Raw genomic sequence first — 24,778 nt, 5'->3', positions numbered from 1 at the left:
CAAAGTATGAAAATGAGAGTAAAACAAGGAGAGGTAGACTGGCGTGAACGTTATTATACATCTTGCACTTTCTTGCCGGGCATGGTTCACACACCTTTGGAAAGAAAAAGGGATCAAAATGTATGTGGATGTAAAGATGTGTGTGGGCTCATCCACATTTCAGGACCCGTGCTTGAACGGCTCACGAAGTTGTCTGCCTACGAAACAGCACATAAGATCTTCGTTGTAAGGGAACCCGCAGACGATGAGACACGGCGACTGCAAGTTTTCCACGGTCTGCGAGCCCTAAGCATCGTGTGGATTGTTTGGGTGCACCATTACGCCTACAATGACACGTCCGTTTACTGTGAGTACCGTCACTGTTTTATGCCTTTTACACAAGTTTCAGGATCGCATTTAGTTACCTTCTGCAAGGCTGCTTCAGTAGATTAGGATATACGGCTAAAGAACTGACCTCGCGCAGCGTCAACATTGTCTTCGCAAAGTGCACCCGAGTACGGGTAAATAAAGCTGCCTATTGCAGTAACATTTTTTTTTATTGCGAATCCACGTCCCACTGTGTCAGCAGCATTATGATCGCTTTTACACAGAATGAGAAAGCTAAAGCACGAGGTGTTCAACTTTACTTCCGCGGACCTAAAACGAAAAGAAATAAGGCCGCCGGAAAAGTCAGAAGAAAAACACGCCTTTTGAAATTGCAATTTATGTTTCGGTGTTTACTTTCTTCGGTTAGCTCTAAATTTTGCAAAGCGCTGAAGTGCATCTTTGCGCCTCCTTTGTTGACTGTGCCCGATTTCGCTGCTGGCGTGAATTGGAGTCAAGACATCGAATGAAAGTATCGGTGACGCTTGTGGAAGATGTAACGCAACGCGCTTTGACCATTTTCTTTAGGTAGCCAATAATGACATCATAAAAACTACTAGCAGCTACCATAGACGCCACATGAAGCAGCTGATTGACCTCCGTGCCAATCGTGGTGTTTAACTCTGTTTGCGATGTAGAAAAAAAGAATTGCGTGCGCTTGCAGTACTTTTTTGACGTTGTGGCTGTGCATGTATGCTTAGTTTCTGGGTGCATTAGAAGGAAAAATTGCGGCGTGGATAACAGTATTTCAGGCGTTACTAACGCCTAATAACGTTTATCAGGAGCCCTGACTTTTGACGTAATGATGCACGTTTTGTTCCCATCCCCACGCTTCGCTGTGAGCTTTTTAGCCTAGCATCTGGATTGCCTCCCCTAGGTCGCTTTATATTAGAAATTGTCATCGGACCCCCAATCTTCACGTCAGTTTCGTCTGTGACAGGATCCACATTAACGCCATTCCAGGGCGATCGTCTAACTGCGGCAGTATCTAGCGTGCCGCTGTCCTGACTGTTCACGAAGCAAGCTGTTTTAATTGCTTTCTTTTTTTATGCAGCTGGTGCAAAAATAGCCAAGAAGCTGGTAGTGCAATACAACACTCAGCCATTCAACAACGCCTGGTTGGCAGTGGACACATTCTTCTTCATCAGGTAACACTAAATCCGCAATAATACCTGAAGGATTCCAATGTCAATGGCTTGTTAACCAATCAGGCACAATTGCAAAAAACATCAGCCAGTGGCTGTTGGGATAACCAACCGAACAGGTACATTTTTCATTGCCCGACTGGAGATATACGCCATCCTAAGTCGGATTATCTGTGTTCGAGCTCAGAATGAAAAAAGACAAGGAAAATGTTCGACCTATGCGCAATTTTTGTGCGGATATGCCCCCTGAAAAAGAAAAACTTATTTCTTTTATCTGATTGAATTTCGTTCTTCAGAAACACCATCTTAGTTTTATTTTAGTGTCCTAACACATTAAATTAATGTATGGTCTCAGTAGCCACAGAATATTGACATGAAACAAAACTCAAGCTCTGCTAAAAACAATCAGTTAACATATTGGAGATCCACAGCCGAAATCCATTCAAGCCTAAATATTCTGCTAGTAAACTTTCCAAGTCCGATTGTGCTAGTTTCTGGGCAATTTATCGCTAAGTTGAGTAATCTGCCTCCAATTTCTTAAAATGATGCTTAAAAATTACTCAGATAAAATCTTTTCCAACATTCGCTTCCCTCGAACGTAAAGTTCGGCTGCTAAGAATTCTACCCCTTGGAAATAGCGCGGTGGATACGTCTTCGAATTTATGCACCGAGATTGTATATTTGGCCGAAAAAGTTGCTTTTATTGAGGCATGGTTGGCTGCTGCTGAAACAGCATCTTCAGTATATGGAGAAAATCTTCCAGCACAAGCGTTTCTGGTAGCAAGCCTGCTGTGCCCCTGGCGTTGCGGGCTGGGCAATTTTTCTTAATTCTTTTTTTTTTGCCCATTCGACTCTCTGTTTCTGGTGCCAGCGGTTGATTAACACCTAAAACAAGCGCCAAAGAATATGGGTGAAAACGCAAAGTGGGAAGCATGGATGCTAGCTTTCAACTTTGTTTTGTATTACAAGCCGACGCACGGCACACAAGACGGTCATTTTTAATCGTTGCAGAGTTATAAAATAAGGACGCCGACGGTAATGTGAGTTCTGCAATCAATGAGTTTGTGTTGGCCTTGATGGACACAAAATAACAAGAACGCGATCATGGTTATGAAACTAATCAGCCGAAATATGTTTATTAACTTTTTAATTATTCACTTTATTCTCCATGTTGCAACAACGATCTTGCAGACTAATTTACTCTAGAAAAGTCCAATTAAGAAAACTTGCTGAAGTGCAATAGGCCTTGAGACGTCCATCAATCTTTTTCGCAGCCTGCACACAGTTTTGGATTGAGGTACCAAAAAGTAAGGTATGGTTAGCTTGTTCGCAAATCAAGTTGATGCTCAATTAACGCCCGTCTTGTCCACTTCTGTGCCTTCGTCTAATTTTTTTTTTGTTCTGCTTTCAGGCGTCAATATGCAGGTAATAGCTCCGATTAAAAGTGTTGCTGCTTTTGACTCGATTGCCTCTAAAACCGTTGACCTTGGCATTCTTTTTGATTACTGTTACAGTGAAATATACACCTGGTTAGAAGAATCATTACCGCAAGCAGCGGTGCTCAGCACCAAAGCTCGCGGCAAGAGGGTTTGAGATCCGCATGAGCAGTGACAAAATTCTTTGAATGAACTTCCGAGAATATCGTTCAAAAACAATGAAGTATTTCTATACTCATGGTCCTGTGCGGCTTGTGAATAAATCCGAAATACTTGCCTTGAGATCCGAAATGTGTCACGGTATAAATTTTATTCAACAGGGCAGAGCATACCTGATAATACTAAAGCTACTCTAAGAGACACTGAGCAAAAAGTGAAGTTCGTCTGTATCGACAGATTACCGCGTTATAACGACAAAAAAAAAACTGCTGTGAAACAAAATGCAGGTTTTATAAGCTGAGAAGTTTCAAAAATGAAATACAACTGTCGACGATTGTGCAAGTAAAGAGTGGTGCGCGCATATTGTATTTTTTTCCCGCGCAGATTCCAAGGCATGGGTTACAGTGCGACAATTCATAACAGTGATTACGGAGCCTTTTTCTGTAGACATCACGGGTTTAACTGAGCGGGGTAAAAATGTTTAATACAATTCTGTCAGGAAAAAATGCGTCTTTGGCTGCCAAACAAACAAAAACACACCCAGAAAGAGCCATTAGTTTGTTTTAGCTAAAAACAGGGATTTAATGGAGTTGTCTTAATATCTCTTTAAAGGCTGTTGAAGTATGTATTCGATGCGGAAGGCCACTGTTCCTTTAATTTCCTCAAGAAAAAATATTTGCAATGCGTTTTGTAGAAGCGGAATTATCGGGAATAAGAATTTGCATGTCCTACACATTCATTGCACCATTCCTTGCAGTCTCGTAATTTTAAGCGCGCTCGAAGTTAGGCGCCTCTCATCCGGCCCTACTATGGCCTTGTTTGTTTCTTCATTTTCTCTTTATCTGATGAGGCAGATGCTTGCACTAATGGCGCCCGCGATTAACCGGGCTGCCGACAATGTGCGATTCCACTATGTCTGCTCGTTATTTTAGATTCTGCTTCTCTGTAATTGCCTCGTTTCGTTCATGTGACGCATGAAAGTATCTATCTAATAGCCGTTTCGAAACTTATACGCGTAGACGAGTCACACTAAAATGGCGGCAGCTTCCGAAAGTCTAAGGTAAAAGGAGGACAACGTCCGAGCGTCATTCAGCGAATATTGAGCTTAATTATTAGTGACAATTCAGTATGGCGTTCGCTGAGTTTATTTAAGATTTTGATAATGTGTTGGAGGTTCCCTTTATCTTCTACAAAATACTTGAAGTAATTAAAACATCGGGTAAACTTAGAGGTTCACACACCAATGTTGGTGAATATTCCTCCGCTCTTTTTCGACGCATTGAAAAAACTATGCTATATAACGCGTACTTCCAGGGTGGCAGAAGTCTACCAAAAATTTCCAGGAGAGTGTACCAGTAGCAATATTTCAATTGAAATAGAAGTTTATTGAATCTGGAATTGCTGCGACATGTAAACTGTACAGGCTAGAGTACCAAAGTCAGACGACTTTACCAGGACCATCGATAGATCATTAAAAAAATAAATGATAACAGAAAAATCCGCGGATTTTTTACAGCACATAAAAAGCAGGATATGAGTAATAACACGCAGAAGCGCAAACGTAAAATAACCCTGGTACTAAATTATACAAAAACGAAAGAAAATATCATGTCAGCTTCACTACCAGGAAGTCCTTCACCTTATTCTTGTAAACATGTAAAGATAATGACGTTTTCAATGAAAATGACATTGTGTTCCAAAATGAAATGACTGCAAAAAATGACGTCAATTTTAAGTAATTAGTATAGACTTTTGAAAGAAAATTGCTTTGAGCTGCAAATTTAGTAGAATCGGTGCTATTCAACAAGATGGGATCGATAAATTGCAAATGCAGTGTACGATTTAATAGCTTATAAGTCATGATGCCAAGGTGATACTGAAACAGGTGGTGGACTGACAGGATGTTGTAATCACGTAACAAGGAACGAGCATTAGTAGAGGAAGAGGTGTGCGTTTTAATCCGGGTGGACAATGCGAACAAATCACCCGTGACGTGTGTGGCTGGGAAGATGTATGACGACTCACAAGTGGCTGCCACTTCTCTGTGGAGAAAACGATTGCGGAGAAAAGCTCTTTTCTTGGCCTTCAGGTCGCCACAGGAAATTTGCTCATCCGTTTCACAAAGTACCTACATTAGCCAGAGGCGCTAAGCACGCGACCTGCAGCGGATCGAGCGTATTTCGACTGTGTGGATTATTTATCAGCTATGAGTCAGTAAATCGCCACACAATCAACTCTTTTAACAGCACATTTGTAGATATACTGCTTTTGTTCACGTTTGGTAAAATATTTTATAAACTACAAGTGCCAGCGCGCATATCTTTGAAGAGAAGAGATTTGTACTAAGCACGTCTCCATCCATACACCTGCCTGTGTTTGCAGTATGAGGCAACCTCACTCCTATCACCCGATAAGCGTTCACTATCAGTACTCATTGCAACAAAACTCGCAATACCTTCACAGCGTATGACTTCTATCCCGAGCAGCTTCTTCTTCAAAAAAAGGAAAGATACTTTTTCGCAGCACGGCTGACGCAATGATCTCAGTAGATTATAAATTATGTAGTTTGCCCATGATATCTACCATTCTTCCGACGCGGGTTACCAGGTTATGTTTCAGAGGATGTCAGAATGCTTCGGAAAGAACTTCTCCTAGTAAGCATTATAAGCAGCGATATTTAGTGAATTCTTCATTGCGGATTTTGTTCTTGAAGGCTTCAGTTATCACAAGACATTTTTTATTCTTATAGATTTTGCACAAAATTGTATTCACATTCGCCTTAATATCAATTGCTTGTTAGCCGCTTTATGTGAAGAAGGTCCTTGATACGGTGTAACTTTGACAACTCTTTGTCTACTAACTTACCTCAAAATGTTTTTGCAAGAAAGAGAAATGAGTAAAACCTACTCAGTTGATTATTATTATTATTATTATTATTATTATTATTATTATTATTATTATTATTATTATTATTATTATTATTATTATTATGTTGATTATTTGCAAACTTCTGAAGGTAAAAAAATCGTGAACGTTGCTACTATGTGCGAAAAATAAGGCGAAGAACGAAACATTTGCCCTCTTTTGACGTGGGATGTCCTGTATTCTCCTTTCTATAGTTTTAAACATGTGCGCTCGGCGTCAAACTTTTGTTCAGCGCAAAAGCAATTGCGTTAAAACGATAGAAAACTGCACAACAACTTATGGTTTTCAGGTAGCATGCTAGTGACCGCCTGGCTTGTAGGCATATGTGGCTCTACGTTCATGCAAGCGTTCACTCTCGAGCCAATCAGCTACAGAATCAACCCACTTGTTTGCTGAGGAGTGCGCCGCTCGAATGCTCTACACAGGTGTAATGGCGACTTTACTCAGAAGGTTACCAGGAAGTCCTTCCAAAAAATGCCTTGTTTTCTTTTTCATTTTGCAGCGGATTCTTTCTCCTGTACGCAATAAACAAGCAGATGAGGTCGGCTGGCCTTGGCAAAGCCTTATTCTATATCGTCGTGCGTTGGTGGAGGTGAGATGGCAACGCGCTCATAATGCGACATTAGCGTATCTTTATTAGGATTTATACGGAACAGGACGCAGCCCCTAACATGTCGATGCATGTTGGCCTTTTTGCGTCAACCAGGATTATAAGGGTTAATTTTTTTCGGCCCTCTAAATTCTCTCGAATTGTGAGTTGTGCATACGGGCCGCAGTGGTGTTTCTTTTACAGGCTGATTCCAATGGCTTGCGTGGGCATATTCATGCTCACACTTATCCGACACTTCGGCGACGGGCCTTTATGGAACGAGTACATCGGAGCTGAGATCGAGAAGTGCAACAAAAACTGGTGGCTACTGCTTCTCAGCGTGCAGAACTTTCTTGCGCATGATGACCTGGTAAGGTGTAATTGCCTCGTTTGAAAAAAAAAATTGTGGCGCTTAAAAGTAAAACAAAACACAAAGTTCCAATTCATTTCATGTTGCGGTTTGGGCATTTGAGGAACATAAACATGAAAACAGATCCAAGGTTTTACTTGGGTGAATCGCATTAAATTACGACTGACATTAATATAGCTCAACAGCACCATTACACGTAATTCACGGCGAGTTATTGGTTAGCACGAGGCTTTCAGCGTCTTCCCCTGCTCTCAAATTCAAATGAGTGATGAAACGTTTTTATCCACTGACTGCGGCATCTGTAAAAGGAAAGTGTCTATCTGATGACTGCTGACGAGTCCACGATTTAAGGAAGATTGTGCGGATGTGGAAAATTTCAAAATTTTAAAACATAATCTTCAATCCACAGCTTCGCAGCGCAGACACCTATCAACGTTTTAGAACATCCGCAATTATAACGCTTATACGAGAAGAAACTTAGCATACTAGAGTACACTGTAAAGGTACCGCCAATATGAAATGGGAGCAACCAGTTTGCACACACACACACACACACACACACACACACACACACACACACACACACACACACACACACACACACACACACACACACACACACACACACACACACACACACAATAAGATTATTATGGGGATTTCTGGAGTGAGGTGGAAAATTATTTTCGGATAAAATTACGCCAAAAGGAAAAAAACAGAAAACGGGAAAAAGTGTGGTCGTCAAACACAATTATGAAGTAATCATTAATTTAAAGCTCTAACTTTGTACCAGTTCATATTGAAGGGACCTGAACGTGAGGTTACCGCGTTATTTGTGGAGGCGTCGCAAAAGACGTTTTAAATAATGGCACTATGAACAGCAAAAGTTCTTGAGTCCTTTTTTTCTGTTGTAAACGCTCTAATAAACGCAGTCCAAGCGATTTTAATGCAGGTACTATCGCGATGGAAAGAAACGCGAACAACGCGGCGCTTACGCTCTTCGCTGTTGGAATTTCTAAGACGTTAGAGTCGTCCTGGCATGTATAATGGACGACTCTAGCATGTTTTTGCTTACGCCGAAATAACAGCGTGAAGAAAAAAAATCGAACAGTGGAGAGACTAGGCTTTGCTCTATTCGCAGTTCTTTCTATCGCCTCTTTACTTTTCTTGACGAGCTTTGGGAGCTAAAAATAATGTTTAATAACCTTAGCGATACGCAACTTCTTGCAAGAGATTAAAATGATCTCAAAGAGGTAGGCTTGTTCGAGACAAAAGCCTAAATACGAAGCATACGAAAAACACCGCTTATCATATTTAGCCTAATTTATGAGCCGAAATGCAGGCATTGGGAACCTGAGTTCGATATAACTTAGCTCATAATTGTTTTCGGTTAACTGAAAAGCAGTTGGTCATTCATTGGTTCACTGACTGGTACTTTTCTTACAGTGCTTGGTGCCATACTGGTATATATCCGTGGACACCCAGCTCCACATTATCTTCATAGGCCTCGGAATAATCCTTTTTAGGTGAGCAGCACTTCCAAAGGTGGTCTTTCTGTAACTCCCTACCCATCTTTTGGCAGCCGTCATAGAAAGACAATGTGTGCACTTTTCTCGTGATCTCCTCTATGAAAGTGTTTCAGCCATAATGTGTACAGGTATATTGCTCCTGATTTAAACGCAAGCAACATTTCATCGGTGAATGAAAAGTGTAAAAAAATCCTCCAAGCTAGACTTCCTTTTAGGAGACAATCTGCAGCTGTAATCTAGAAAAAATCAAATAATGATATTTCCTTCTTGGAATCAAATAGTGAACAACAGCCGCATAAAACTGGTGCGTTGAAAAAAAAGATACGTTTAATAGGCAGTGGGGGTTTTAGTTGCAGTAAAAGCGACGAACAATTTCCACCACCGGAAGGTGTGCAACATGCACTGACATCTTACACCTCACTCACAAGTTGTTCGTCGTGAAGTGGTAGGTGTGAACTTGAGGCGACGGCTCCCAAACTTGTCAAGTTGCCGCACTAGCGCGTGAGAACACCACACTCGTGGCGCTTCCGTACATTGATACCACATTTTCAGAAAATCTGGCCTTTCATTGAATACTGAAAATATTATCCAGCTGCTGGCATTCTTGTCTCTATATCAGCTGAAACTTTCTGCGTATACTTTATTTTCGCCACAATGGAAACTCTAAAGGCGTTCTTCACTCCGACAACTGGAATAGAAACATAACGCCTATTTTGCCATTCGTGAATGTGTTTTTGAAAAGTATGACTAGTACTTCAGGCAAGGCTATGTGGAGTATTGGGGTCTGCCATCAAAAAGGGTAGCCAATAGACAGTTACTAAATGTGAATTGTTTCGTTTCTTCATTTACAGAAATTTCTACCTTTCGGCGACCGCCATGCTTTTCTTGGTTATCACGAGCACCATTGTCGTCGCGTGTCAGACGTTCGTACAGAACTACACACCAACAGCGCTCTTTGTCGCTGGTGATTCAACGTAAGCATAGGCACTGTTTCTACGTGTGTTTTTTTTGCCAAATTCCTGCCACAGCAAGTATTTTATGCAATGAAAACGGTAATGCGATGCATTCAAACATCAGTTTTAAATCTCGTGCGTTGAATAGTTGGTGTGAAAAGGTAGTTATTCCCTCATCTATATAACTACGCCACACGTTAAGCTATTCTCACCGCTTTTTGTAATAATGGTATTTTCTCCTCTCCGAGAAATGACTATGACAGTGGAAAATAGTTAACGATATTGAGAAAACCAAGTCTAAGACTGTATTACTCATCACGGTATTACACGAAGCTGTTAGAAGTGATTTTCGAAGGCATTCACAAAACATTCGATTATTTTTTGTAGCGATAACTACATTACGGTAGAATTTCGAGCTTTCAGCGCGGCGGCGCCGCCCCGCTGTCACGTGGTTGGTCACGTGGTGCGGAGCAGCTGCCGGCGGCGCGGCGCGCCGGCGAAACCGAGCTGCAACAGCTGTGCGCATGCGCCTTGTCAAGTGGAACTACGATGAAGAAGGAACGCCCAGAGAAACGGAGCGGCGAAAGATTGAATTTGCAATTCAACTGAGCAAGTTCCACACGGCCAGCTGTAGCTATCGCGCCACTCCAGGTTTAACTAGAGCTAAACCACCACCCCTTTTTTCCAAATGTTATCAAGCAGTTCAACAGATAAATTTAAAAACTTATTTTGTATGCGCAAGGGCTAGACCTTTTCCAAGTCTGCATTCTTTATGAAATCCTGTGCAGACCTTTGACTTTTATGGCTGGTGGACACAGACTGCATTGTAATTATCACACCATACGCAGATTCCTTTGCTCTTTTATTCTGTCGCGCCACGCTTTTCTCTGTATACTGAACAGTATGTCGGGAATAGTCAGCGATTGAAGATTAAGGAGTCCCGTGCCACTAAGAACAACGGGGTTGTTCCGCCTTATATAGTCACTACTTCCGCATTGCAAAGTATAATGTTTTGTGGCTGTTTATGTAACTATATCTACCGATGTAGATATATTATAATGAAGAGGTAAACCCTACTGCCATACCATAACTGCCCTCTGTATTCTGCAAATACTAACAGAGGCACATACTGCCGTAATCGCAGGCAAGCTTTCGGAAGCAGTTGTCGCAATTCTCACGGATGATGCCATTCGATGCGTTTTACGGAGACACAAGACCGCCTTCATCCAAAGTGAAAATGAAGCTGGTGAGCACCAGCAAGGATAAGAAACATTTTTTTCGCTGCACATTATCGCTGCTTTTCGTGCGTTATTGAACGCTTCTTCGTGTAACAATGAGCACCACGTGTGTTCGAGCATCTAATGAGAGCAAAATTACTCTCTTATTTTCAGGTTCGCAAAGGAGGTGCTGGAGCACATTTATTTCAGGCCATACACACACTTTGGTCCTTTCTGCCTGGGGATCATCACTGCTTACGCGTTTCTCACGAAGAAGCCCCGTTTTGAGTTGGGCTGGGTACGTAATCAGTCACTGTGGAAATACCTGCTTTTTGTTTACCTTCTTTTAAATTTGTGTCCGCTAAATTTCCCCTCCAAGCTCTAATTTAACAAGGCCTCAGGGGCGCCTTGAACAATGCAGCAGTTGTGTGTTGCCTCGGCCCCTTAATGTACGTACCCGTCAGTGAGCAATCAGCGCCGTTAGATAGAATGTGGTGAAACGATTGATTGCGAGCTGCTCGAATCATGACTGGTTAGCGGTTAATTGTCTCCGTGAGAGGTCCATTAATTTCTTACTCTCATGCATATCCGTCCGAGACGTTCGCTCATGGGCGAGTTCGTGCTAGCGTGCAGCTTTGTAACCGCCACGTCGGGCAGGCTGCGACCACTCACCTCTCGCACTTTTCACTCTGCAAAGCTGGGGGTGTGCTACCAGTTCCACTCACTCAAGTAGCTCCACGTATTCAACACGTATTCAATACATGGGTGTTTTGGTACCCAACAAGCAATACGTAATTACAAGCTGCGGAGAGGGCACTCTCAAAACAGCTCTTACATCGTTGCTTCCAGAAGGTAGCCTTCCTGTTCAGCAAGCAGATTTGGGAAACACTTAAAAAACTCTAAAAAAGGAGATCATCAATATCAGAAGGAGTCGCCGCATGGGCAGTTAAAAAGAAGCTGCTATATTACATTTAGGAAAAGCGCAACTCCGAATTACTGCTCTCTAATTGGGCTCGGCTCTTTCCTATTGTTTTTTTATATGGCAGCGTTTATATCTTCGTATTTACCTCTCTAGCATAGCTCCGCGACTTAGTGGAAGAGATGCACCACATGGCAGAAACGAGGAAACAGCCACAGTTCCCGGCTCTGTTGCCATCTTTAATGTTTGCATCTTTCCATGCTTTCATAGAGTGAAGGTATCCCGCCAAAGTCACCCATGAATAATATATCCCGTAGGATGTTCTTTTTCGTGAGCGCTTTTTTCTTTTCTTTAGAGAAAAAAAAATGGGTCAGTCTCAGCCAAGAGACCTTTTCGCACACACTGTCAGGGAGAAATGCAATATATTTCACGCTTTCGTCTCCTGCTCTCTTTGCTGCTCAGTATTTCTTGGGCTGTCTAATTTCAGGACCTCTTTTTGTTGCACCCTGTTAACACGAAACAATGACGACAATGGCGTGTCATTTTTTTGTAGCTGCGAACGATTAATTCAGCTGTGCTTCTCCGTTATTGCCCTATAAAACTTTTTCAGATTGTAGCATCTTCAGATGGCGACTATGGGATGATTATTTCTGACATCCAGGCTTGGGGCTTTAAATGCAGCAGATGTGCACGTACATCACTTGCTAGTGCACGTCTATTGGAGCTGTGCTCCTATTTAACAGTATAAGTTTCATCTCACAAAGCTTAAGTGTACCGAAAGACCACCGCGCTCTAGACCAGTATTTTCAAATCGTTCGCGTATTGTCGTATGTCATCGAATTGGTATGAAGCTAAACTAAAGCCGTCGATATCACACGGTGACATTGTTGTTCGGTTGCTGAGCCGAGGGTTGAGGTACGGAATACCGGACACTTCGATCCCCCCCCCCCCCCCCCCCCCCGAGGTGGAAATTAATCCGGAGTCCTCTACTACGTCCTTCTTCATAGCCGACGTGCACCAGAGGTAGGTTAAACTCAACACAAGAACCTACCAAAACTAACCGCAATTTTTTTTTGAAATTTTCTTCCTTTCAATGGTATGCCTTCTGCCCAGGTTTTACCCAGTCAAATAGGTGCAAAACGTGCAGACACAGCTATTCACAGACGTCGAGGTTGCGGATAAAGCTGTTAATAGACTACCTGCCGCAAAGGGGCATCGTTTTAAACAGGAGTGTCTCCTTTTCTCAGGCTATCTCTTTATTTAAAGGGACTATGCAATAAATTAATTGAGATTACGTAAAGCAGACGAGAGATAGGCCTTTCATCACTCGTCACCCCAACGCAAGAATTTTTAAGCTAGCATCAATAACAACGAAGATATACACGATTGAAAATTACGCTCCTCCTCTTCCCCCTCAACTCGTACACGCGGGGCACCAGACAAAAATAAAGAAAACAGCTCTGGGACTGGGCCCCGCCTTTGAGTACGTCATCAGCTGACGTTCGCTTTGCAACTTCCTGTTGTCGCTTATAGCACCCCAGCATCAGCGTCGGCGGCGTGGCGGCATGTCTCCGGTCTCTCTTCGCCTTCCTGGATTGCGGCGCGCGTCGGGTTTCTTGCTTGTCGTCTGTTGTAGTTAGCAGTAATAATCCCGGACCTCGAGGCGAGACCGCTCGCTCTTACAGCCGCGATGGGCATCGAGCCCTATGCGTGCCCACGAAGAGCCGTGCAAGTGGCTCCTGAACTCCCGACAGAAGGAGGCGGCAGACGAAAATTGAAACCATATGCGCGAAGGCAATGCCCTGGCCCGCGCTTGCCTGAGAGGGGCCGCGCGGCGGCACGAGCAGACGATTTTCACGGCTACCGGAAGTGTGCCCGTGACGTCGTGGCTGCCGTGGCTCCAGCGAATGACAGCGAGTGGTGGCCTGGCGACGTCATTGGTATTGTGACGTCTTTATTCCACGATTTCAGTTCCAAAATCGGTCACTACAAGCACACCAATCGGCCTGCGAAGTTTAAAAAAAACGTTTTTTTAATTTATAATAAATCGCCGGCTCCGTTTCGAAGACTTATACTTGGTGTGAACGCTCATTAGCATCATTTCTAAGCATAGTAAACATTTACAAGAGACTTTGAATTCTTTGCATAGTCCATTTAACCCTTTAACGTTCCATGTTGCAAACTATCGCCATACGAAACATGCGAAAGTGTAAGCAGACATCATGCACGATCAAGGGCGTGAGCCGGAAAGTGCAAACGACTTGTGCTCGCGGCCTTGCTGTCGCAACTCGCCATACGTGCGCACATTTCAGGCGGCAGTTTCCTGCAAGGAACGGAACGCCGGCTAATGTGCGCTTGAAATTCTTATGTCCTGCGGGCTCAGTATGGTCCAAAAACTTCAAAGGAAGACCACTGATGTGCTTAAGAATTTCCTTTTTTTGCTATGATATGGTTCGCGTTCATTCTTTCAAAATTTCGTTCGGCAGATTGGTCTGATGGCCATGTCGAAGCGGACCTAAATGTCTGGTCCGCTTTGAGTCCGTGCAGCTTGCATATGGTCGAGCGTTACACTGGCAACACAAAAGGAAGAGAAAGATAGGACCAATAGCCTTAAATAACATTTCTTTCATCTCTACAAGCCATCCATGTGGGGCCCAAGCTATATGAATGCTCGGCCATGTTGCCATTCGTTCTGCTGTGCAGCTTGCGTCGCTTTACGGCCGCACCCTCCGCACCATGAAAATGTGACTCCTCCCCGCATCGCTCATTTAGCCCTGTTCAGACCTCGCCAGAAACCGCTGATCTCTCTGATTACAGTTGTGGCATAGCGCAATCCGCGATCCGCTACCGTGATCCGCGCCGGTGCCACTGCGAGTGCGAAAAATGCCATGGGGCCACCAGATGGCGCCACGTTCCCGTGAGCTGTAAAGGTCAGCTGCGTGCGCGCCTGCCACATCGGAACCAATCAGCGCGTGCGTAGTGGCGCCCCGCGGAAGCGGATCACGGTAGTGGATCGCGCTATGCTATGACTATTTCTACAGGCGCTGACTATCTGCATTGCCGTGCCACTCGCACCGCCTACGTCGACCTCCGTGCGCAGGTGTGCCAGGGGGCCGCGTGGAGCGCGGTGTTCCTGGGTGGAGCCACCGTGCTCTTCTGCACCAAGGAGTGGGGCGACGGAGACGCGCTGCCGGCGCCATGGGTTGCGGCACTGTACGCCTCGTGCCATCGCCTCGTCTGGGCGCTGTGCATCGGCTGGCTCGTGTTCGCCTGCGTCTCGGACCGAGGAGGTGCGGGAAGCTGTTTTACCATGTCAGCGTCGGTGCAATAGTTGCTGGCTCATCTGCCAATGTGCAAAGCTTGAAACAAAAAAAAAAAGACGGGAAGGCGCAGCTAAGTACGCTTCCCCGGAAAAGACACATATTACTTTGAAGCGGCGCTTCATGCATAGGTGCCGAATATGGGCCGCATCACACCGTTCCGCTAAGGCGTCTATAACAAAGGAAAATATACAATAGCTCCACATACTGAAAAAAAAATGTTTCTGCGCGCAGTAGAAAATGTACGTAGTCGTCTTCACTCACGTGAACTATTTTTGAAATACAATGTGATGGCTATTATGGAGATATACGACAACCGATAAAATAAGCTTTATAAACAGGAAATAAAGAGTGGCGGTAATGTTTAAGAGAGTTAGCGAACCTGCGAAATAACGCCCCCAGCCATCTCACCCGTTACATCGAACTCTGGAATGTGAAAACATACCGCACAACATATGGTCTACAAGCACTGCAAAAACAGATGCCGAGAATGTTAAATAAACTGAGCACAGAAAAAATACAGCTAGAAATATACAGATTTAATGAACTCCGAAAATATTAGATGCCAGAATGATTGTCTGTGGCTTTGTCACTGACAAGCAGGAATTAGGCTAGTTTTTTTCTGCCTGTTGCTGCTTGATTTTGTTCTCAACGATCTTCCCTTTCTGTTTCTACTCATTTCTCCTTGTGACCATGTCTGCATTACCGATTTTAATTTTATATGCACTGAAGTTATTTCCAGCGGAAATTGTAATTATGTTCGTTCTCTCTTGCCTCACTCGACTACAATTGTGCATGCATTTTTTAACGTTTATTGTTTCAACGCAATTGTTTTCTCATTTTTTCCTGCCTTATAACATGCTAATTCCATGCTCTATCCACTCTCGAAGACTGGAATTTCATCGATCAGGGTGTATTGTGCACTGCATTGTATTGGCCGTTTTTTACATAAGCAGTTCCACTATACCGCGCTGTAGTGCTTGGTGTTCTGTGGCTCTGTAAAGGCGCGCTCACATTAGCGGGAAAACGCGCAACGCAGGACGTTTTCCGCGTGCCGCTTCCCGCACAAGCCGGTTTTTCTCCCGTGGACAGCCTGCTGTGCCGTCCCGCAGAGCGATGGGTCCGGTACCTATTTTTCCCGTACCTTTTCCGTACCTTCCCCGTACCTTTTCCCGTACCTTTTCCGTATTTTTTCCGGTACCTATTTTTCCCGGCCGGGCACTCGGCGGCTGCTTTGCCAGCATGGACATGCTACTTGAGACGGTGCAGAAGCGGCGGTGCAGAAGCAGCGAACAAACAAGTATAAGCACTTAATAGGGTGGAACTTTGGGCTTGTTGGTGCATCACTTTTGAAAAAGACAGCGCATGAAGACAGGGCGCCCGTCTCAGCTCCGGGAGGTGTATGGTTCGAAGCCCACCGCCGGGCACCCACCGGTAAAAATGGGTACAAGCGTCCCCCGGCCTGGCGCCCGGCTTTCTTTAGGGGAGTTCGCTTGGGAGAAGCTCCGTAAACCCCGCTGCGCCCCTCGCGGGCGAAGCCCCAGTCTCGGACAACCTCGCAGCCTGCTAAAGGTGGTGCCCCTTCGGCCAACGTGGCTCGAATCTCGATCACCTGCAGCAGTCTCTGCACTGTCCTGTCTTCATGCGCTATGTCTTTTTCAAAAGTATAAGCACGTTTACCGTAGCCAACAGCTCATCGTTCGAACCAGCCATCCTCGAGACAAAAAGGGTGACGGGAGGAGAGCTAGCAGACGATCAAGACGACGACGCGGGAAAAGGGCGCGCTTTCCAGTCTTCTCTGGTGTCACGTGACTATCCCCTTCTCTTTCTGCTCGTTCGGGTCCTCCCTCAGCGCCTCCTCTCTCTACATTCCAAGACAACCGCAGCGAGAACACGCGCGCAGTGTGAGCGTCATTCCGAGGAGCTGCGAGGCAGCGTCGACGTTGACGCTGTGCCGCTGCGGGAAGCTTCCCGCTAGTGTGAGCGCGCCTTTAAGCTGTCATTTATGACAGATTTTACTGCCGGCCTCCAGTGTGACGTACCGTATATGACACGAATAAAAACATTATTAAAAGGCGCCAAAATTAAAAGCCTGACAGAGAAGAGCACGCGACACACACGCGTAGGTGCACTATCAACTGACGGTGTTTTTCTTGTTGCGTAGAATAAGTAACTACGCAAGCGATAAGTATCCATAAGACTGTGCCGCCATACACAACACGAAAGGACTAAACGGTTAGACGCGATACGGTAACAACTTTTCGTTTACGCACTGAACCCAAGGTGTACCAGATCCTTCGGCGATTAATAGATTTAGGAGTGACTTACACATTAAGCACCACGTTTATTTTTAATTTTCACTTCCTCCAGTATTCCTCTCTTTAACTGATTTTCAGCCGTTAGAACGTGGGTCTTTTCGAAGTCTGGTGCGCACTCAAGGTCCCTGCTGTGAACACTAGGTGTGTAGCCGGAAAGCTAATTTTCTGTCTTGTACTGTTTGCAAGTACAGAGTCGCTGTATGTATGGGGCTTGGTATAAAGACGGAGAAGATAGAAATGCTTGTCTTTCCTTGTCTGATGTCCACAGTGAGTTTCCCAGTTTCCACCAACGCATTGTCTTGACGGGTGTCTTCGCTCGTACAGGAGTGGTTAACAGCGTGCTCAGCAGCCCCCTCCTGGTGCCTCTGAGCCGGTTATCTTACGCTGTGTACGTGCTGCACGTGCCGCTCGTCTGGTTCCGTCTCTGGACCATTCGGGAGCGCATACTCATCTGGTTCCTGCCAATGGTAAGTGATTACGGTCTGCGGAGCATTGCGCTAGGCCTTGGAAGCGAACCTTCTAGGAGCTACGAGGGAGCTCGGGGTATTCACTGGAGTATCGTTAGAACTAACCTGATTTTTTGTGCGAAAAAGCACTGGGAAATGTTTAATATCATTGCCTGCTTGATTCAGATTAACCGGCTATTGTGGATAAACAACCGAAGCAAATAACGTCTCAGTTCTAATGTATTGGAGAAACGTTGCTTTCCTGCTTTTCCGGGCTACATGTTCCACGTTCTTGCAGCAGTAGTTTTGCTGGTGCAAGATAGTCAAAGTTTTGCGGGTATGCATAAGGTCGGAGCAATCGCACCAAAGACGAAATAAAAGGTAGAAAATCACAGTGCGGCCCGAGGTCCGCCGGGAACCCACCGGGTTTATAATGGGTACAAGATTTCCCCAGGCTTGGTGCTCGGCTTTCCAGGGGTCAAATGCTAAGGAAAAGGGTCTTGGAACAAGCGGTTGCATTAGCCGAAGCGATGACCTTGTGGTAGAACATCCGTCTCGCATTCGGAAAGTGCTGGGTTCGTTCCCCTGTGCCACCGAGTTTGCACTGATTTTCTAATAGATGCAAGATTCCCTTCCCCCCCTCCACTCCCTGTTCGGCCTCTCTGGTTTAAATGATTAACAAAAAATCTGGGACCGTACCATGGCGTTGACGGGTCAGCGGTTCATTCCGCTGTTAAACAACTTAAATCCTCCTAGTGCGGTAATGCCCACTTGTGTCCCACTTCCGTGTGATCGACTTCGAAATCAGTTCGTGTTTTACACAGGAACTTTTAATAATTCACATCACAGTAAGCAGGTGAGCCCTTTTAGCTTCATCGAAATAATTTTGCAAATGTTAGTCTCTGCAGGGACCGTGGACTATAGGGGCTCCACCCAAGAATGCTTCACTCGACTGAATTGACGTTTTTCATTCATTCATTCATTCATTCATTCATTCATTCATTCATTCATTCATTCATTCATTCATTCATTCATTCATTCATTCATTTCATTGCCAGACGGGCCTGTAAGTGATGTGTGGCGTATTTTTTAAAAGAGACACTGAGGGCGAATAGAAATTTGCCTGTGTCGACAGGAAACTGCGAGCTAATCACAGAGACCATCTAATCAAAAATAGAACTTTATAAGCACGAAAAGACCAAAAAACAAAGACACGTCTAACCATCCTCGACTAATTCCGAAAGTAAAATGAATGCGTCGACACTGATCTTTAATAGCGCATCAGAGAGCCTACACTCTGCCGCCACTTCCTTCAAATCGGTGGTTATCCGTCCTTTAGTAAGGACGTCATTATTTTAGATCGACTAGCGGCATGATTTCGATATCCAATTTTGTCACGGACCTAGTCGGCAGGTGGACGATAAAAAAATGTAAAACATTAGCGACACAACGCTAGCGCACCTAACTGCGATTTGGCCAATATATGTACAAATCGACCACCATTTTTAGTGCACTGCGCTTCTAAGAGAACATGGGCGACTGGTGCGTATGCATATATATTTTTTTACGCCTTAGTTTCTGCATTTTATCGAGAGACTCTAGATAAGTTTGAAGTGGGCCGTTGCCAAGTGCAGATATGTCAAAAGGAGCATGCTGGCCCGACTGCATTATCCCTTTAGAACACATAAATCGTCGCTCTAACGCGATTATTAATGACAAAACATTTGTTTGTAAAGACGACAATTCGGATGACAGGTTTCTGTGCCTGTGCCGCTGCGCGCTAGGCAGCCTTGCACTTCTGTCAAGCACGATTGCCCTGGCAGCCTGAACATATCTGCGCGTCACTGCCATCCGTAAAATGCGGATCCCTAAGTTATCATTAGATACTTTGAATAAAGATGGAACTGCTGCTTGAAGCACGCTTAACCATTTAAGAGTATTTAAGAACATAGCATAAAAACTTAATCTTACGGCTCCGGTCCCTATTTAATCAACTTCGGTGTGGCTTTCGTACAGTTTAGTTATCCTTTGAAAAATAAGGGAAAACTCCATTTTATGTAACTTCCGGGGAACCCCAGTGTCTATTACACACAGTTCACATCACTCGCTCTTTTCCTGCGCAGTTCTACAACGCCATGGGCACCCTCGTGCTCGCTTTCTTCGTCGCACTTGGTGCGTCCATCTTCATCGAGCGCCCTCTGGTCGTAGCGAAGGACCTAATCGTCAACCGTACTGTGACACCGCGGAACCGCAAGTCCTTGCAGCTTGGCGGGCCTCGCGGGAGAGGAGGCGGCAAAAGCGGCATGGTTCGAGGGACCAGTCGTCTCGTTCCTTCGGTCGCAAGCATCGCCAGCAAGCTCTCTGGCGGTCGAATCGCCCCCAAGAAGCAGAAGCAGCAGCCGGCTGCTGTTACTACGACGCCTAGGTTTCAAAGCGATTCGTGCACTGTTCGGCTTTGATTGCCGCCATTGCACATGATTCCCGTTCAATGGTCGAGTGCTCAAGAATATACGCCAATAGCCACTGTTTTGTTGCCACAAGTGAAAACTCTTTTAGCGGCGGGGAATTGGTGTCCTGCTGAATGCTCCGCATCATGCATTTCGGGTACTCCGGTCTCGTGGCACTGATGACCTTGTCTCAGTGCAAGCGGGACTTCACTACAGACGCGCTTCCGGCCTCTAGTGTGCATTCTTAACTTCACACTCCATTATTATGTCTCACATTAAAATACAAAGCTGCTTGTTCACGAATGAGGTTATGGCCGCCACTTTTAGCTCCGTCGTGAGTGAATCAAGCCGTCTGGCGTAGACCTGGAGGAAGAACTGTCGAGGCACCCAGCGCTACCGATTTATTCAGCTGCAAAAAAAAAAAATTTGCACAGATTAGGCTGTAATACAGCGGCGCTTAACTTGGTATTTAAGGCGACGGCATATATGAAATTTTCGAAAAGAGATGTTGGACTTAGCCTCATACTCCGGTCAGGACTGCGTTGAGTAAGCTCTGGTGTATACAGGTAAGGTCGGTTATGGCGCATGTTTCCTTCTTGGCTGCTGCAATCCTACATTTCGTGTTTGGTCACACACTTTAACGCAACTCTATTAGGTTGGTAGATATGCGGCGCTGTAGAGCATCCAAGCATAAAATTAAATCCAATGATCTGTATGCCGCTATTCGAGGACTGGTCAGGAACACGTTTGGGACCCGAAGGCTGCACGCGCTGGATTCTTTCACGCAGGCACTATTTCTAGTGCATGCAAAATTCTTTGCTTTTTCATCAGTGTGTTACTTCTAACAATACAAGTGGAAGAACACTGTACAAAAGCCTTCCACCGCTACCTCTTCTTTTTGTCTTTTCAGTTCTTAAAAAGTTGTATTTGCTTCCGTTAACTTCACTAAAATACAAAAGTTCATACCTTGGCTATGCCAGCCAGTAATGTATACCAATATAATACACTAACTAAAGACTAATTTCCCTGGTGCACGTATGTGACGTATTTCTGTACGCTCCGACTCTAAGCCCTCCACTTCTTTGAGTTGCAGACAAAACTAAGCAACAAAGAGTTCGTATGCGAGTGCATGTGCCTCTTTCCCAACAGATGGGCTGCCGATGTCTCAGCCACTTTGATGGCTATCTTTAAAATGACTGGCATATGAAACAACCTCGGCTAAACGAAGAAATAATTTATGCGTTCAGCAACAGGTATTAAGTCTGGTCTTTCAGGTATGTCCCATGTATAACACGATATTGTATCGCATTTTCTCTTTTTTTTATATTTCTTTTTTAGATTTCACCTCTCCAATTGGTTGAACAGAAGCGGTAATCCTCACATATTTAAGTACGAGCTAGACGCGCCACATTCAGAGCTTACATCCCGTTCCGCTTTTGGTGAAAGCACAGCGAAGGAAACAACAGACAAGGTGAGAAAGACGGTAACAGAAGCGTTGACCCGTTACTTTGGTTTCCTCTTATAGCACGAAAATACACGAAAATTTGTCCTCAGCGAGAAGTAAGGAGAAGTATTAAAACCAAACACGGTAAAAGAATTAAAAAAGAAGAGAGTGAGTCATACAGCACTGAGGTCCGACGCCAGTATTCAGTTTCTTACATTAACGTGACGGGCCGCTAACTTATGCAGTTAATCTGCTGCCAGACATGTGAAAAGCTTCCGTTATTTGCCGAGCTGCTTAAGAACAGGACATCAGCATACGCAGAGTGCGGATACAAGTCGTAAGTGTTAAAATCCCCGGAAAGATGTGAGTGGATGTCGCCATCCTTTAGTTTTTTCTCTATTCATGCAGGAGCGTGCTGATACACTGTTAATTCTGTCCAAAACACGTACAAACCTTCAAACAACAGTGCAATTCCACCGCAGTGCGAAAACTGTCCATGATCAACGATAAGTAATCCTCATCCAACACCACTTGACTTTTATCAATCTAAACTAACTTCCCCAGCTGTCCCATCATGTCCAACTCGACAGTTACTCTCAGCACCGGTGTGAATGGAAACAATGCTTGTGCTCTGGTCAAAACAGCGTTTAAGTGCACATAGAAGCGAATTAGAATGTACATATGTGAGACATATGCGACTATATAAGCAACACAATCAGCGCCGCCTGTTTATGAGATACCTCTAGATTGCCTTTTTCTGCTACAAGAGCAATCCCTTTTAATGCGACAGCTATAAGCTCCCGTTGCGCAGGAAATCCGGCACCGTCGTCGTCGGCGTTGTGAGCGGAAAATAAGCCAAGATAGGGCGGTCACCTGGGTCATGCTGGTGGCCACCATGGTGGCAGCATAGAGAAAGGATGAATGAGAGAGGACATTCCCACAGGCCACAGCGGCCTTATCGATTCTAGCGCACTTAGCTGTTGGGGAGAGAAACTGGGCCACATTTCCTGTTTCCGTTTCACTGGCGCGAATTTTGGACAGATCGCGTGCCGCTCAAACCGATTTTGAGACACGTACCGGTTGGTGAAGCAGCCGGCCCAGGTTTCTTCTTTGGGTTTCCCTGCAGCGAATTTAAGTTTGCTTACGCGCCGCCAAGTGGATTTTAACGCATGTAGCGGTTGGTGAAAGCAACTGTCGCACATTTCTTATATCCGGTTTACTTTCGGATTTCTTCCTCGTTAAGCACGTTTGACTGTAGCCGGAGGTGGACAGAATGTTTCGTTTAATCGCTTCTGCGAATTTAGTTGTACCGAAATTATTTCAGTGCCAGTTGTACAGAAAGGTGTACCCATAACACAGGCACGTATGAATTAATAAATCAACAAAAGGCTGTTTCTATCTGACGCGCTTGTCTTCTATTTGGAGCAAGTGGCCATTCAGCATGCAGTATTTAATAAAGAGACGGAGTGTCGAGGAAACTTTATTTCAGGGCAAGATAAAGGAAGAGCCCATAAAGGCTAGACACAAAGCAAGACCAGCATGGTACAGAAAGGCTCGATACAAAGATAACTGCGTTCTTTAATACAAGCAGATCTGAAATATAGTAACAGAGAGAACACAAGACAGGTAGTCAACACCTCCCTAGTGGTTGCAAAAAAAAGCTGGTCATCCTCAAATGGTCATGCTTTGCAGCTGGCGCACAAATGCACGAAGAACAAGTTGAGTCTAAAAAGGAGTTGAACGCAGGCAAAGTTATATCCGAAACGTACATATCCGAGCTCTTCCAGGATTTCAAATGCGGGCCACGCAGCGCCTGCGCAAGAATACTCTGTTGAATGCGTTTCCCCACGAGCAAAATAATATATCCGCAATAGTCGGAGCAACACACAGGCCCAATGTTTCATGACTGCGCAAGACATATTAGCCTAAAAATGCTCCGCGCAATGAGTGCATGCTGTATTCATTCGTGCTCCGGTTCATGGGGACCAAAGGAAGCATAGGTCACGCTTTTTGTCGCATCCTTTAGGGCAATAGCTTAGTACGCTCCATGCCTCAGCTTGCCATCTTCCAGTCAGTTTTGAATGCACTTTACTGAGGAGCGCTTAGTGAGGCCGACCTTGGATCGTCCTTTCCTTGAAGTAGGCACAACACCATCTTCAGGCTGCCTTACCTCGCTCCTTGACTTGTAAGCTTGCTTCACTGCAGAAGAACTCGCTCTGCGCTTGCGCAGTAGGGCGGCTACAGCGGATGCGGTGACGCCGAGGTCCCAATGGCAGAGCGAACATTCACTGCTGCCACTGCACTGCCACTGCACTGTATAGAATGGTACGCTGCCAGACTAGTTACGCTTTCCTGCCAAGCCATCCAAAGCATTGAAACAATATACGTAAAATGCAAAAACGAGTGCACATAGGCACATGTACCTCAAAAAAAGTGCAGGGTTAAAGATGTGTGCTGCTTTCTTTTTGGGCTTAAAGAAATAAATCTCTATTATTAAGCTCAATCTCGACGCCAGACGCGTACAACAAGCTCCTCGTTTCCCGCAGTACCCACGCTTTTTGTCGCATCCTTTAGGGCAATAGCTTAGTACGCTCCATGCCTCAGCTTGCCATCTTCCAGTCAGTTTTGAATGCACTTTACTGAGGAGCGCTTAGTGAGGCCGACCTTGGATCGTCCTTTCCTTGAAGTAGGCACAACACCATCTTCAGGCTGCCTTACCTCGCTCCTTGACTTGTAAGCTTGCTTCACTGCAGAAGAACTCGCTCTGCGCTTGCGCAGTAGGGCGGCTACAGCGGATGCGGTGACGCCGAGGTCCCAATGGCAGAGCGAACATTCACTGCTGCCGCTGCACTGCCACTGCACTGTATAGAATGGTACGCTGCCAGACTAGTTACGCTTTCCTGCCAAGCCATCCAAAGCATTGAAACAATATACGTAAAATGCAAAAACGAGTGCACATAGGCACATGTACCTCAAAAAAAGTGCAGGGTTAAAGATGTGTGCTGCTTTCTTTTTGGGCTTAAAGAAATAAATCTCTATTATTAAGCTCAATCTCGACGCCAGACGCGTACAACAAGCTCCTCGTTTCCCGCAGTACCCACGCTTTTTGTCGCATCCTTTAGGGCAATAGCTTAGTACGCTCCATGCCTCAGCTTGCCATCTTCCAGTCAGTTTTGAATGCACTTTACTGAGGAGCGC

The 24,778-nt window shown here is 45.0% G+C and overlaps 2 protein-coding genes across 2 annotated transcripts in view; one reads left to right on the top strand and one right to left on the bottom strand.

The window, feature by feature from the left end:
- LOC144115651 (nose resistant to fluoxetine protein 6-like) overlaps positions 1 to 20,334 on the top strand; it is a 36,068-nt gene extending 15,734 nt beyond the window's left edge. Inside the window, exons 6-15 of the mRNA XM_077650092.1 lie at positions 164 to 346; positions 1,418 to 1,511; positions 6,531 to 6,620; positions 6,822 to 6,987; positions 8,434 to 8,513; positions 9,368 to 9,490; positions 10,861 to 10,984; positions 14,706 to 14,895; positions 17,568 to 17,710; positions 19,813 to 20,334. Of these exons, the coding sequence (XP_077506218.1) occupies positions 164 to 346; positions 1,418 to 1,511; positions 6,531 to 6,620; positions 6,822 to 6,987; positions 8,434 to 8,513; positions 9,368 to 9,490; positions 10,861 to 10,984; positions 14,706 to 14,895; positions 17,568 to 17,710; positions 19,813 to 20,148 (1,529 nt within the window). The 3' untranslated portion in view covers positions 20,149 to 20,334. The remainder of the gene's footprint in view (positions 1 to 163; positions 347 to 1,417; positions 1,512 to 6,530; positions 6,621 to 6,821; positions 6,988 to 8,433; positions 8,514 to 9,367; positions 9,491 to 10,860; positions 10,985 to 14,705; positions 14,896 to 17,567; positions 17,711 to 19,812) is intronic.
- Positions 14,798 to 24,778, bottom strand: part of LOC144115653 (prolyl 4-hydroxylase subunit alpha-2-like) — a 71,395-nt gene continuing 61,414 nt past the window's right edge. Inside the window, exon 3 of the mRNA XM_077650099.1 lies at positions 14,798 to 14,964. Within this exon, the coding sequence (XP_077506225.1) occupies positions 14,945 to 14,964 (20 nt within the window). The 3' untranslated portion in view covers positions 14,798 to 14,944. The remainder of the gene's footprint in view (positions 14,965 to 24,778) is intronic.

The sequence above is a fragment of the Amblyomma americanum genome, chromosome 1, assembly GCF_052857255.1.
Source record: "Amblyomma americanum isolate KBUSLIRL-KWMA chromosome 1, ASM5285725v1, whole genome shotgun sequence".
Lineage (NCBI taxonomy): Eukaryota > Metazoa > Arthropoda > Arachnida > Ixodida > Ixodidae > Amblyomma > Amblyomma americanum.
Note: the sequence above shows the minus strand (reverse complement) of the source record. Positions and strands in the feature narration are given on the sequence as shown.